Below are 14,845 nucleotides of genomic sequence, written 5' to 3'. Positions count from 1 at the left end.
ATCTTCACTTCCGACACGATTCATCTCGGCGAAAACAATAACTATTAACAAATACACATACATTGCCACTTATCGTCACGATCAAATCACATCACCTAAAAACTAAAAAAAAGAACAATCTTCTATACTGATTTTCGTATCCGACCAATTTATTAAAATTCAACGTGACACAACAATCCTCGTCGCTGTCTCAGAGTCGCCGCTCGATTGCAAACGCTTAATCTACGCTTCCGTATTTTCGTCTCGTATTCGGAGGGGGGAGGGGAGGGTGCCAGACGTGTGCGCTAGGGTAACCGGAAGGGACCCGAAGGTACCCGAAGGGACTTCATTCGCGAGAAAAGACTATCGACGTTTTCCCACGGCGCTATCTGTTGCGGACGTCTCACGGATAATGCATCAGCCGCCGCGAAATATGTTTCCCGGCATTGTCTCGTTCTCGCCCCGGCCTCCCATCGTACCTGAACCTGTCAGGCAACCCGCCACCGCCGGCCGCAACCCCCAACCGAGCAGAACCGAGGAGAACCGACGCCGGTTTTACCTGGCCTGGCGAGCAGATAGTTTCCCCGCGGTGAGACACGCTCGGGAAATTTCGGTCCACTGCTCGAGATCGAGCACCTTTTCCCTCTGTTGTTTTCTTCCTATTCTTCCTCGTCTTTTTCTCTCCCCCTTTTCTTCTTCTTCTTCTTCCCGCTTCTGCCACCGACTCTTTCCGGAGGTCGTTCGCCGGATGGGGGGAGGGGTCGAAAGGACGACGGAAGAGGTTCGTTCGACAAGAAACGGGATTTCGTTCACGGATTCGTCTTTTTGCGAGTTGCGTGCCGGCGAGGACGATAACGTCCTTCGTCCCGCCGCCACCCGGAATGGAAGCATTTATTATAGTATTTCGGCCCCAGCCGGGACCGAGACGTAACTATTTTCGCGGCGAACGGATGTTTCGACTCGTCCTCGGCTCTTTGGTTCTCGACGGGCGAAAGGCCGACGAGGAGAGCTGTTCCCAGGTGTGACACCGGCTTTCTTTCACGAGTTTCCGCGCAGCGGCGCGGCTCGTAGAACCGGATTTAACGATACCCGGTTTTGAATGAAGACGGCTCATGGTTTTTGACTATTTAATGTTAGGGTTGTTGCTGTAACGAAGCCGGGAAGATTGCTCGAATCGTCGAGGTGAGTTCGTCTTTTGTTGTCTCTTGTTTATTAGATTACGGATTTTATGGAAAATAAAAATTGTCTGCATCAGTTGCGAGAAATAGAGACTGAATAGCAAGTTCATTTCTTTTTTAACAGATTATAAATGATAGATTGATGTTTAGAAATGTCTTCAACCTTCGTACAATTTTATATTATAAGCAAATTTTGACACTAATGCATAAAACCCGCAGTGTAATTATTGGCATTGATTTTAACGTAATGGCTGTTCGGTAATTTGTTATATAATTTTATTATATAATATTATACATATTTATTATATAATTTATTAGTAAATGTTTGCAATCTTATTTCTCAGTATTGACGTACAATTGTTCCACTGCAACTCTGCAGTTTTGATAGATTATGCGCAGAGATATTGCTCAGATGTCTTAAAAGAATTAAAGGAAATTTAAAAAAATGATTCAAGATGGCCGTGGGAAATATGCACATTAAAAAATCACCAGAAAATATTATTTATCAAATATTGTTCGTGTCCACTCACCATGAGTCACCGAAACGAACGAGTTATTATTTTTCACTGAATAGATAAGGGTTCGAAATGAATAAAAGAAAAGAAAAAGAAGAAAAAATAAGAAGAAAAATTGAAATACAGTAATGTCTCCCTAACTGACGCTCAGATCGTCCACAAATAATGGCCAATTTTGGAAGAGAAGATACGATTGTTTGAGCCCTGCAACTCGTTCTTATAGTTATTGACAATTCGTAACTATAAGAACGAATCGCAAGGTTCGAATAATAATCGTATCTCCTCTCCCCAAATTGTCCATTTTTGTGGACGGTCTGAGCGTCAATTGGAGAGACATTACTATAAATGTCTGATGAAAAGAAAGAAAGAAAGTTATTTCGACGATATATTATATATATTATATATTAATTATTATATATTATATTATTATATATTAATTATTATATCTAATATAATAATCTAATATAATATATTTTTAATAATATATATATATATAATATATCTAATATAATATAATAATATATATATATATATATATATATATATATATATATTATTATATTATATTAGATATATTATATCGACGATAATAATTACAAATCCAGGGAGACGAAGAGTGCGTCGATGTGCGACGAATTTCGGTGTCATATTATGAACGGAGACAATCGGGAAATCGGGAAACAATGAATTCGAGCGGCTGAATAAATCGCAGAGGCCTGCGGTCGAATGGCCGATTAAAAAGAGAACCCCGAAGCGGTCGAAGGAGAGTATAATAACGCTTGGCGAAAAACATCGCGGCGATGTTTGCGTGTCCTGACGGACTGGAGAGTGCCGGCGATTTTACTGACCCCGGGGTCAGGCAGCTGCGCGTTCATCGGACAACAACTTCGCCGGCTCCCAAGATGCCTTGTCGCTAAATGACGTGACGTTCTAAAGCCGACAATTTCGCGAATATACGTCTGACGGACAATAGGGTACGTGCGTCTGATGAAGAGGACAGCTGCTGCGTGTACAAGCAATTATTTTCATCGGCCGTGGGGAACGCCGTGTTCGAACGAGATTTCGTTTATCCGCGCCATTATTCCCTCCGCGGGGTTTATTCATTACCATTGTCCACGGCTCGCCGATGGAAATTCGCGAGTGCTCCGCCCGCGCCGTCTGATTTTGATACCGTTCTAAATGTCCGACGCATCTGCGAGCGTCTCCGACGGATTCGGAAACGACATCGCGGTCGTTTGAAATATTCGTCGTGATTCGTACTCGTTTCCTTTGGACGCGTTCTTTTTGTTAATCGGTTGGCTGTGTTCGACGAGTATACTCGTCGTGGAGAAATGACAGTATTTTATGTCACGACGAGTATAATCGTCGTGGAGAAGTGTCAGTATTTAGTGTCACGACGAGTATAATCGTCTTGACGAAGAGTCAGTAATTTGTGTCACGACGAGTATACTCGTCGCGTGTAAAAAGTTGTTGGCCATTTAAATTGCAATTTTAGTGAAAAGGAAAACGTATTCTCGAATTTTAAGATTAAATGAAATCGTCTTTTTGATCCAATAATTTAACAGCGATACTTATTCTGTGTTCGACGAGTATACTCGTCATGGAGAAGTGACAATATTTAGTGTAACGACGAGTATAATCGTCGCGGGGAAGTGTCAGTATTTAGTGTCACGACGAGTATAATCGTCGTGGAGAAGTGTCAGTAATTTGTGTCACGACGAGTATACTCGTCGCGCGTAAAAAGTTGTTGGCCATTTAAATTGCAATTTTAGTGAAAAGGAAAACGTATTCTCGAATTTTAAGATTAAATGAAATCGTCTTTTTGATCCAATAATTTAACAGCGATACTTATTCTGTGTTCGACGAGTATACTCGTCATGGAGAAGTGACAATATTTAGTGTAACGACGAGTATAATCGTCGCGGAGAAGTGTCAGTATTTAGTGTCACGACGAGTATAATCGTCTTGACGAAGAGTGGCAGTATTTTGTGTCATGACGAGTATACTCGTCGCGCGTGAAAAGTAGTGAATATGGCCATTTAAATTGCAATTTTAGTGAAGACAAAAACATATTCTCAAATTTCAAGATAAAACAAAACCGTCTTTTTGATCCAATAATTTAACAGCGATACGTTCGACGAGTATACTCGTCATCGCGTTCTGAAAAGGAGGCGCCACATCTAACCGTTTAAAATTTGCTGCCCGATTTATGTAGCGAGAAATAATCAGAGACTTTCAATGCTGACGTTGATTACTCAGGAATAGCATATTATAGTCTGGTTTCATTCAGAAGAATTTTTAGCGGATCGTAATGAGACGTTTCAAATATTTCAGCGATGAATTTTGCCGTTCCATTTTCATTGGAAAAATTTTCAACGTTTTCTATTCGACGAAAAAGCCTCGAATGCCTCGGAAATTTACTTTTAAACAATTCTTAATACTTCCGTCCGTTGCCGAGGAATGAATCGTTACGTGAAACGAATGCAATTGTTAAATAGTCTCTGTAACAATTTTTAGCAAACAAGGATACAATTAAGGATAAAATATTTCAAATATTTCAAACAGTCTCGACGACGAATTTTATTCATTTTTAATTTTCTTCGCGAGAATACGTCGAGCGTCCTTTTTCAACGAGAATTGCTCGATAAAAAGATCATTGCGGTAAATATTTTCTGTTCGGATTCAGCATAGCAGACGCTTTAAGTCGGCCAAATATAAACGTTTTCGGTTCGCACAGTTTTTCGGAAAATCCGGCTCTGGAAGCGTTTAAAATTTCAATCGCGGAATGGTCATTGAAAACTTCCCGGCAGCACACTGTATTGACTCCTAATAACGACGTAATTATTCGATTTTCCTATTCACGTCGATCCGTCGCGCGATTGAAATTTAAATTGAAAGTATCCCCCTCGCTCGCGGGACATTTAAAATGTCGATAATTCCGTGCGTCTACTGCAACGGGTCGGCGACGCCATTTTTTATTTTTTATTTTTTTTCATGCATTCACGTGTGCACGTACGGATTTTAATACCGCGCGATACACGTATTTGAACGTCGCGGTTTAATGCCGGATAACCCCGAAGTTAACCCTCCGCGTACACCGGTTTCGATCAAATTTTTACCGTGCACGCAAGTCGTCGTGATCCACAAAAGGCATTTTTTAAATTGAAAATAAAAAACGAGACGAAAGGGGTTAAAAAACGAGAGCCTCTCATTTCATTTTATTATTCCAAGTAACAGCAAAATTGAGAAAACGCGCTTCCGTCATTGTCTAGTAGAATAGCTTCTCTATTATCTAAAAAAAAAATCAATTTATTTAGTATACTTTTTAAAAAGTTATTCCATTTTAACCCTTCGGGGCTAAGCCCATCTAAATGGGCTAAAAACTGTCCCACCTTTTGCTGAGCTTTTTACGCACGGTGTTTCCATTTTGCACGACTTAAGTGTATCTTATATGTATATATTCTTATATGAAATTAATTATTCCGTCTCGTGCAACAATTACGCTTTTACCAGTTTCTGAAATACAAACAAATTCGATAATGTCAAAATTCTTTCGAGACGTCACATAACAATTTTAAACTATGAGTCGAAGTCACCAGTTGAGGTTATGGTGTTTCCATTTTGCACGACTTAAGTGTATTTTATATGTATATATTCTTATATGAAATTAATTATTTCGTCTCGTGCAACAATTACGTTTTTACCAGTTTCTGAAATACAAACAAATTCGATAATGTCAAAATTCTTTCGAATTCTTTCTTCATTAAACTCGGAGTCGAAGTCACCAGTTGAGGTTATGTTAAGGTAACCTCCTTGAAAAAGTTGAAGATACTCCTAGTTAAACAGTTTAATATTTTAATCTAATTAACAATATACTAGATACCAACGGTAAATCCGCAAATAAGCGAAAACGAACATTTGCACGAGTCAAAAAACGCATTGGCAAGTTGTCGCCACTGTTGCGATTAGGGTTGGCGAATTCCGCAGTGAATTTTTACCTTCGAAAAACACAGTAAATTCTCTCCAATTGTCCCTCGGCTTGTAAACAAAAATGGACAATTTGAGAACAGGCTCGAATAATCGTATCTCCTCTCCGCAAATTGTCCATTTCCGATTACAAGCTGAAGGACAATCGTGGAGAAATTACGGTAATCGGCCGCGATCATGTTAACAGGCGAGCCCGGTAGAAACTTTAGAACCCCTAAAAGGCTCCGGCGATCATTCGTTGCCAAGTGTTCCCTCCCTCCCCCCTCCCCCCGGCAAAGTTTCGCATCAGCTTAATCATCCCGAATGTTAAACAATCGCATGCACGGTAGGATTAACACGCGATTATCGCTGTTTCATCTCCGGGCCGCGAGTTTCGTCGGGCTCCCGGGGCCCTCGCAATTTCATGGTCACGTACGTCGCGTAAAACACGTTTTCAGCACGTCGCCGACGGAGCGCCGCCCGCGCGAGAAAGCCCGACACCGTCGAGAGCTAGTTATATCGAGTTTAGCATTTGTTTGGCCGTTGTTCTTAAGGCGATTCCCCGTTCAGCCGGCCTAGACGACAGGATAAAGCACCAGCGACCCTTCAAATAAACCGTGATTTCTCTCTTACCCTTTCTCTCTCGCTCTCTCTCGCTCTCTTTATCTCTCTCTAGCTCTCTCTCTCTCTCTCGCTCTCTTGCTCTCTCTCTCTTTCTCTCTCTCTCTCTCGCTTTTGTCCTCTTTCGCTCTCTATCCCTCGCTCGCGCCTGTGACCTTTCTCCGTCGCTCCTCCGCGGGTCTCACGGTCGAAGATTTATGCGCGGCTTGCGACCCAACTTTCTCGTCTAGGATGTGATCCGTGAGGTCGGGCCGGTTGCCAAGTCCCGCGCGACATTAGAGATTTCGGTAACACCGAGAAGAACGCCATTTTTCATCGCCACGGCCGACACAATCGATGTCTAGCCGCGAACTATTTCCCTACTGCTCTGCGCGAGGGCACCCGCGCCTTCATGCAATGATTTTTTTGTCTTTGCGCCCTTCGACCCCTTGACTGGGGGCCTCGCGGGCCCCGGAAAGATTTTCTGTGCCGAACTCGTGGTGGCCATCTTGTCGAAATTCATCGATGTTTCAATGCCATCGTTTTTTAATTCCCTCGAATCGAACTTTGTACAGTCGGTGTGCAAAGTATTCGTACGCCTTTCAAAACGGAATAATTCTTTTTATAATTTGGCCGAGCTGAATTAGCACCAATAAATAAATAGGAATAAATACGTAAATTTGTTTGGAATATCATTTTTCAATTTTTTCATCGTGTCATCAAATTTTAACCGTCAAAATCAATTTTTTAGCCATTTCCTAATCATTTTTTAATCCTTTTATCGCGCCATCAAATTTCACGTTTTGGAATCAATGTTTTAGCCATTTTCTAGTAAACTGATCCCTCTGATATCTAATATAATATAATGTAATATATATAAATATATAATATATACGATAATATATAGTATACACAATAATATATAATATATATAATAATGTAGAATACATATAATAATATATAATATATATATAATAATGTATGATACATATAATAATATATAATATATATAATAATGTAGAATACATATTATAATATATAATATATATAATATAATATAAAAAAGCATTTAGAACGGTTGGCGCAATGATGAAAAAAGGTATAAACGAAGCCAGCGGGATCCGGCTACGAAACGGCGTTATAGTTTCTTCGGAAAATATCTCAAAGGAAGTAGTAGCAAAGGGAAACGCGCTTCTCGCTGGGATACACCTTTAATTTGACGGGGATTGTCGCTTCGGTCGGTCGCAGTTGTGATTTCATTGATTGTTTCATATCCGGCTGACACGGTTCTTTCCTCGAGACCCGAAGTTCTGTTGACCTCGTTCGTAAGTTATTTTTCATCTCCTATTTTAAGAAGATTGTTCCCGATGCATTAGGTGTTCGCGGGGAAATTGGGGATCGCGTTTGGGAAATCGACGAACCTCGGACTCGAAAAGCTCCGAGAAAAATGATGGGACTTTCGGCGGTTACTTCGAACCGATCTTAAAATGTATTCCCAGTGGGAAGTTTTCGGCTTTCGAGGGCTCGGATTAAAGCCAGAAAGATCACGCTACGCGACGAATCTATTTAGGTTTAGAGATAAGGCGGAGAGATCGCGTCGGGAAATCGATAAATCCGCGTCCAACGGCACGGAGCGAAAGCGATCGGATTTTTATGAGACACTTCGATGCGATTTTAGGGGCACGATAGATTACGAAAATATTCTTGTTAAATTCAGCACTGGCTAAAAATCTTGACGCAGATGATAAATGCATTTTTTTTGGAAAACTCACCAATCGTTGCCTGTTTTGGTCACGTTCTGTCGTTTACGTCCGGTCTGATGAGGTTTCGGCTCGGCCACCATGTTGACATCTGAGAACAAGGTAAAGCGAGATTGAACATAAATGATGTCGTAATATTTTCTGAAAATTGCAGTGACTGCAAATTAGAAATATTTTCGAGCGTTCCTTTTTCCGAGACGATTGTAAGAAAAAGAAATCAAATAGAAATAGCTTGTCTTTTCTATTCATTTTGATAAGTAGAAAATAGCGTAACAGTGTTATCAAATTTGTCTTAATTTATTTTAACATATAAGCAATATTTTATTCTAACATGTATGCAATATTTTATTGCAACATATATGAATTATTTTAGTTCAAAGTATGTATGCATTATTTCATTTTAATACGTATGCATTATTTCATTCTAATACGTATGCAATATTTTATTTTTACATATATGAAATATTTATGCGATACATATGCATGCTAGTTAGAAAACGATGTATTTATTCTTCATCCGATATTTCTGTATAATTCGAATTCAGTTGAGTTGTCCGTGCGCCGCAAGTTCAAGCGAATAATTGAAATAATTGATAGCAGGATTGAGATCGGAATTCGATATATTCTGAATATGGCCGATAGACTATGGTCCCGGAATTATTAGCGTCGCGATGCGGCCGGTTCTTATTCATTCATCCTGTCCGAGCCAGGAAGAAAAGGATATTTCGCTGACACAACGGCTCAACTGTTCTGATCACTCGAACGCATCCATTATCCATCTTAGCGCTATCAAGCTCGACACAGAGACGCGACGCAAAGCGATGAAATTAATAATTGTTTGCGAACACGTTCAGCCCTTCCGCAACAGTACGGTTTATTAATTCGCGTCGGTTATTATCGTGGACAAGATAGGCTCCGTACCATGGACCCTCCTTTAAAGGAGACACTGGAAATCTACTTCGGCTAGAGAACACTGTGAATTTTTCTCTGGAACTTCCTCGATAAGAAGGATTTAATAATATCGTTGCATTATTCTCAACTTGTCAAAATTATTCGAAGAAAACAACTTACGGTAATTTTAGAGGCCACTTGATACGATTCGAAGGCAATTCGAAAGCAATTCGGTGACAATTCGAAGGCAATTCGAAGGTAATTCGACAGCAATTCGAAGGCAATTCGAAGGCAATTTGAAGGGAACTCGAAGGCAATTCGAAAGCAATTCGAAGGCAATTCGAAGACAATTCGGAGCCCACATGACAAGATTGGAAGGCAATTCGGAGACAATTCAAAGGCAATTTCCGGAGGAAATTCAAAGGCCACGATTCGAAGGTAATACGAAAGCAATTCGAAGGCAATTCGAAGGCAATTTGAAGGGAACTCGAGGGCAATTCGAAAGCAATTCGAAGGCAATTTGGAGGCAATTTGGAGGCCACATGACAAGATTCAAAGGCAATTCGGAGGCCACATGACAAGATTCGAAGACAATTCGAAAGTCATGAGTCGAAGGCAATTCGGAAGTCACGATTTGAAGGCAATTCGGATGCAATTCGGAGGCAATTCGAAGGCAATTTTCGAAAGCAATTCGAAGACAACTCGAAGGTAATTTGGAGGCTACATAAGAAGATTCGAAGGAAATTTGGAGGCTACATAAGAAGATTCGAAGGCAATTTGGAGGCTACATAAGAAGATTCGAAGGCAATTCGGAGGCCACGATTCGAAGGCAATTCGGAGGTCAGATGCCACGATTCGAAGGCAATTCGGAGGCAACATGCAACGATTCAAAGGCAATTCGTAGATCCCCATGCCACTGACTTACACCAAAGCAAACCATTTCGAATTATCCTCCAGAAATTCGCGTCGCCTGTCACATCCACGTAGCAATAAATTACATAGGCGTAGCACTAGCACAGAGAAATTCACAGCAACCCGAAATTTGACATTTCCGGGAGAAATTACTGAATCTTCATCTAGTCTCTGTGTTCTTCCACTCGTCTTAAAGATCTTTTATTTTGCACAGAGATCCGTCATTTAATAATGACTAAATAAATAAATAAATATATATATATATATATTTATTTATTTATTTAGTCATTATTAAATATATATTGAGAATGGAATAACATGCTGTTTTCGTTGAAAAGATGCTGTTCCAGTAATTCCCGACGAAGAAGTAATTGCGCCGGAGCCGGATTTCGAAAGTTCCGTGGAACAGGGACAGGCAAGTGTGCGGAAGGACTGCGGGGCTTTAGGAGATCTAAAAAATTGGTAAATAGGTAGGGACTAGCCGCAGCCACTTTGTGTCCTCGACAATGAACGGTTCTGCCCGTAAAATGGAGCAGCGGTCTCGAAAGGACGAGGAGGCTCATAAAGACACGCAGAGGCCACTCGGCGCGGCTGCTATACGCAAAACAATTTCCGAGGACGGTCTACAAAGTAGCAAGATAATCGAGGCAACTTTTAGCGTCGATGCGTTGCCGCGCCGGCCCTCTCCGAGCTTTGTAGGGCGTGTTTGGCTAGGTTACACAAAGGATGGGTCCCTCTCTCTCTCTCTCTCTCTCTCTCGCTCTCTCTCTCATCCTCGTGAGAGGGAGTGCGCTCTCTCTGGCTGTGTCGGGTCTCGTAGTGGTTGCACACCCACTAGAGTCAGCTGGCTCGGCACCGCGTCTAAGATTATGTTTGTACTCGCTGTCAGCAGAGAATCATCATTTTCGGTGATACAGAACCAACCCGGAGCCGTGGCTCTAATGTTTGCGGTTTCTCGGTCAGGGCTGCGCGCGTCGTGCTGGAAAATCATCTTTAACGGAGGCTCAGACGGTAATGCGAATGCAGGTCGACGATGGGAGCAGCCCGTTTACCTTTAATTAACACTTCGGCTGCCTATCGGGCGACTTCCGAAGTTTCGTAGATTTCGGACGAATTATTTCATCCCCTGCGTTGCGATTTTCTTTTTGATAACGATGTAATTGCGTTGGCAATTTTTTGTTGTCAATGATGGATTCGCGGAGCATCGAAAACGGCTGTTTTTATAGTTGTTTATGAAAGTGACAGCAAGACATTTGTTTCGATTTTTATATAATTTAATGTAATTGATTTTATTGGATAACCCGTAAAATAGACTGCGGATTTTATGAATTTATTGTAAAAATGGCGAAACGATGGGCACAGTGTTGAAGACGCAAGAAGAATTTGCAAAAATTCTGTAGCATTATTTTCATTTTTTTGTCGGAGCACCGAAAGCGGCTGTTTTATATTTGTTTGTGAAAGTGACAGTAATTTGTTCCGATTTTTACATAATTTAATGTAATTGATTTTATTGGATAGCTCGTAAATAGTCTGCGGATTTTTATGAATTTATTGCAAAAATGTCGAAACGATGGACACAGTGTTGAAGACGCAAGGAGAATTTGCAAAATACTGTCGCATTATTTTCATCGTATTGACATTGTTAAACGAAGAAATAAATATTTTTATCTGACTTCTGTTTCATATAATCGATTAGGAAAATGTTTTATTCTGCACAAAGATCCGCAGTCTACTCATAAATGTACCTTTGCAATCCGAATAATCGTGAATTGAAAAATCGCAAATTTGACGGAATTTCTCAATTGACTTCCGTTCCTTTCGATTCTGTACAACAGAAGAATCAAATATCGTTTCGATTTAATAGAAACGAATAACGTTGTTTATTTCGTAAAATTCAGTTCTTCATATCCCAAAATTTAGTTGTCCATTTTCCTTTTTCAATTTAGTTCTTCATATTTCAAAATTTAGTTGTCCATTTTTCTCTTTTAATTTAATTCTTCGTATTTGAAAATTTAGTTCTTCATATTTCAAAATTTAGTTGTCCATTTTTCTTTTTCCATTTAATTCTTCACATATTTCAAAATTTAGTTGTCCACTTTTCTCTTTTAATTTAATTCTTCGTATTTCGAAATTTAGTTCTTCATATTTGAAAATTCAGTTTATTTTTTTACGAAACATATTTGGAACGCGAATTCCACGTTGCCCGCGATCGGAGGGTTGAACTGTCAGACGGGCATACGCGAGATATATCTGACGATAACTTCTATTAGTGTGTTAATCGGGGCCGTTTCAAAAATGATTTCCTCGTTTCGACCGGATCGCAGCCGCGTTCCGGCAATACGGTATATTTGATAAATTCGATATTGCTAAAGTGCAGAGCACGTCAGATTATGGACATTTCACCGAAATTCGGATAATCGAGGATCTACTGAATCGATGGACGCGTCCGTACAAATCAACAGCTCCGGATCGTTATCGTTGAACGGCGAACAAAAGCATGTGGCAATTCGTCGTGGATTATCACCGCGACGCGGAGTCGCCAAAGAGAAACGTTTATTTCACGTTTTCAACTGCAGCAGCACACGTTTGCGATGATAATACATACATTGAAAGAAGCATAATCTCTATTGGTCGATTGCGTTGGTTCGACGCGTTACTGTAGCATCGGCAATTTTTGTTAACGATGTAATACATTGTTAACATTTGCGTAACGCAAAGTTACGACTTACGATCGGCGAATTAATAAAGAAATCGGCATAACGTTGTTGTCGCTTGTATATTAGCGAAGACATTGGCAATAATGTTGTCGTCACTTAGCGAATTAATAAAAAATAAAGTCGGTGTAACATTATGCCACCTAGTAAATTAACGGAAAAGTAGGCGTAACATTGCTTTCTCTTGTTCGATCAACATAGAAATTGGCTTAACGTTGTTGTCGCTTATAATAAATTAACGATTGACAAAAAATGATATTAATAATCGAGAATCATGCGTTACGCAATATACACAGCAGTATATTTTATAATAAAGAAGCCATTATCGTGAGAATATTTTTAAATCAAAGGCTCGTGCATTTATGGTAGTTTGTGAAATGCATGAAAATATTCCTGAAGTCATTTGAAGCAACTTTTTCCTGAGCGAAAATGCAATCCGCGGCTTCGTTTACGAGTTATTAACGAAAAACGGCGCTGACCATGAGAGATCGCGTACGACTGACGCTCCGCCCTCGCGATCACTACCGCTGCGTCATACGGCCGGCGCGACGCGGCATTGGCCGCAGGGGCGGAGCGCCGGCCGCGCTCGTTCTCCGATTGGTCAGCGTTTTTCGTTAATAACTCGAAAACGAAGCCTCGTAGAACATTTTCGCTAAGGAAGAAGTTGCTTCAAATGACCTCAGGAATCTTTCCGGATTGCGAGACATTCCTGAAACACTTTGAATATTCATTAATCTGCACAAAGATCCTCGTACTCAATTTATAACTAATAATTTCGAAGTCCTTACAATGATTGTTTTTAAAATCCCATAAAATTGCATCGAAGACCGGCTGTTCCGAATGTTTGAAAAGCCACGCCCCGAATCTTCTCGGACGAATAGAAGAAGAAGCAATCGTTTCCCAGAACGAGGAAGATTTATCCGAACCGAGCCGGCAGAGAATGTAAATAATTCCGTGGCTCTCGACGGGCAGCAGTTCGCAGCGATCATCGTCGAAATTATGAACTTCGGAAGCGGCGGAAAATTTATCGGGCGACGCGAGTTTAATGGGCGGCGATCGGTAATTTCGCGCGTTCGGCCCCGCGACGCATAATTATTCGTTTCGACGTTGAAAACGTTGCCGTCGTTCGACGCCGTCGCCGTCGCCGTCGCCGTCGCGCGGCGTCGGACCGCCGAATTTTTCGCTCGCGCTAATTCCCCGCGAGCGAATCTGCGCCGCGTATTCGATAACGTTGCGCGACGGAATATTAATGTCACCGTAATTTCTGTTTTCTCTGGTAGCGTAAACTAATCTCTCGCCGGCAGCACGCGTCTACTTGCGCCGTTGTTTACTGTCCGCATACAATACCGCGGCCGCTGTAAATACAATACACGGACATGTATTAAGTTCGAATATTCGTCAGCAGTTGACGGCAAGTTAGAATACATGAATTCGTTAGCGGAGGGCCGCCGCCATGTGTCCCACGGTGACGTAATGCGTTTGTTAATACGCGTCGCCGGGAAATGCGCCGCTCGAAACAAATACTTTTCACTTTTCCGCGCGTTACGCTGCCCCGGCGCCGCGCCGCCCAGAAAATACACAGCTTACGCCCTGAATAAAACATTACAAATAGCCGGTGTTCGTGCGCTTATAAAAATAGACGCGCCGGATTGATGTTCCGTGTCGCGCCCGGCGAACGCCGGTAAAAATGCGGCCGCGGTTTTAAGGGAAACGGCGACGGACAGTCCGTGCCGCAAATCTTCTGGTCGAATTGCCCGCGAATAATAATTCCATCGGCCAATTATTCGGCTGGACCGGTCGTTCCGTTGCCCGTGGAATCGCTGCACAGGAATATCGACGTTCAACATTTTGTTAATTGAAGATCGCTGTGCTTCAGCGCGTTGGTTTCGTCCGAGTTCTGACACAACTGTCGGTTTTATTCTAAGTTCTATCGTGGAACAGAATTCGATTCGTACCGGTAGAAATAGTGACACAGATTGTAAAATTTGATATGCTTCCCGATGGAATTTATTAACTTTTCACGGCTCGTTTTGAAGGTGAAAGACTGCTCTGTACGACGGATGCATTCGGGATTGGTAGAAAATTAAAGATGATGTTACGAAATCGATGAATCCCGAGCTATAGCCGGCAGAAAAGAATTACGATCATGAATGGGTAACTTCGGTTCGATTTCAAATATGTATTGCCGCGAGGATATTTAAAGTTGCGGGTGTCAAATTGAAGCTGAAAAGACGCGCTTTAAGGCTGGTTCATTTAGATTTAATGGAAAGATCGATGTCACATGGCGTCTACTCGATAAGTGCCGATCCCTGGAACTAAGAATGTAATGA

At 41.3% G+C, this 14,845-nt stretch overlaps 1 protein-coding gene across 1 annotated transcript in view; it reads right to left on the bottom strand.

Moving 5' to 3' along the window:
- Nucleotides 1-14,845, bottom strand: part of LOC117225986 (uncharacterized) — a 341,074-nt gene that overhangs the window by 139,767 nt on the left and 186,462 nt on the right. The window contains exon 4 of the mRNA XM_033479882.2: nucleotides 8,011-8,089. Within this exon, the coding sequence (XP_033335773.1) occupies nucleotides 8,011-8,089 (79 nt within the window). The remainder of the gene's footprint in view (nucleotides 1-8,010; nucleotides 8,090-14,845) is intronic.

The sequence above is a fragment of the Megalopta genalis genome, chromosome 11 (genome assembly GCF_051020955.1).
Source record: "Megalopta genalis isolate 19385.01 chromosome 11, iyMegGena1_principal, whole genome shotgun sequence".
NCBI classification, from domain to species: Eukaryota; Metazoa; Arthropoda; class Insecta; order Hymenoptera; family Halictidae; genus Megalopta; species Megalopta genalis.
This window is presented reverse-complemented; position numbering and strand designations above follow the sequence as displayed.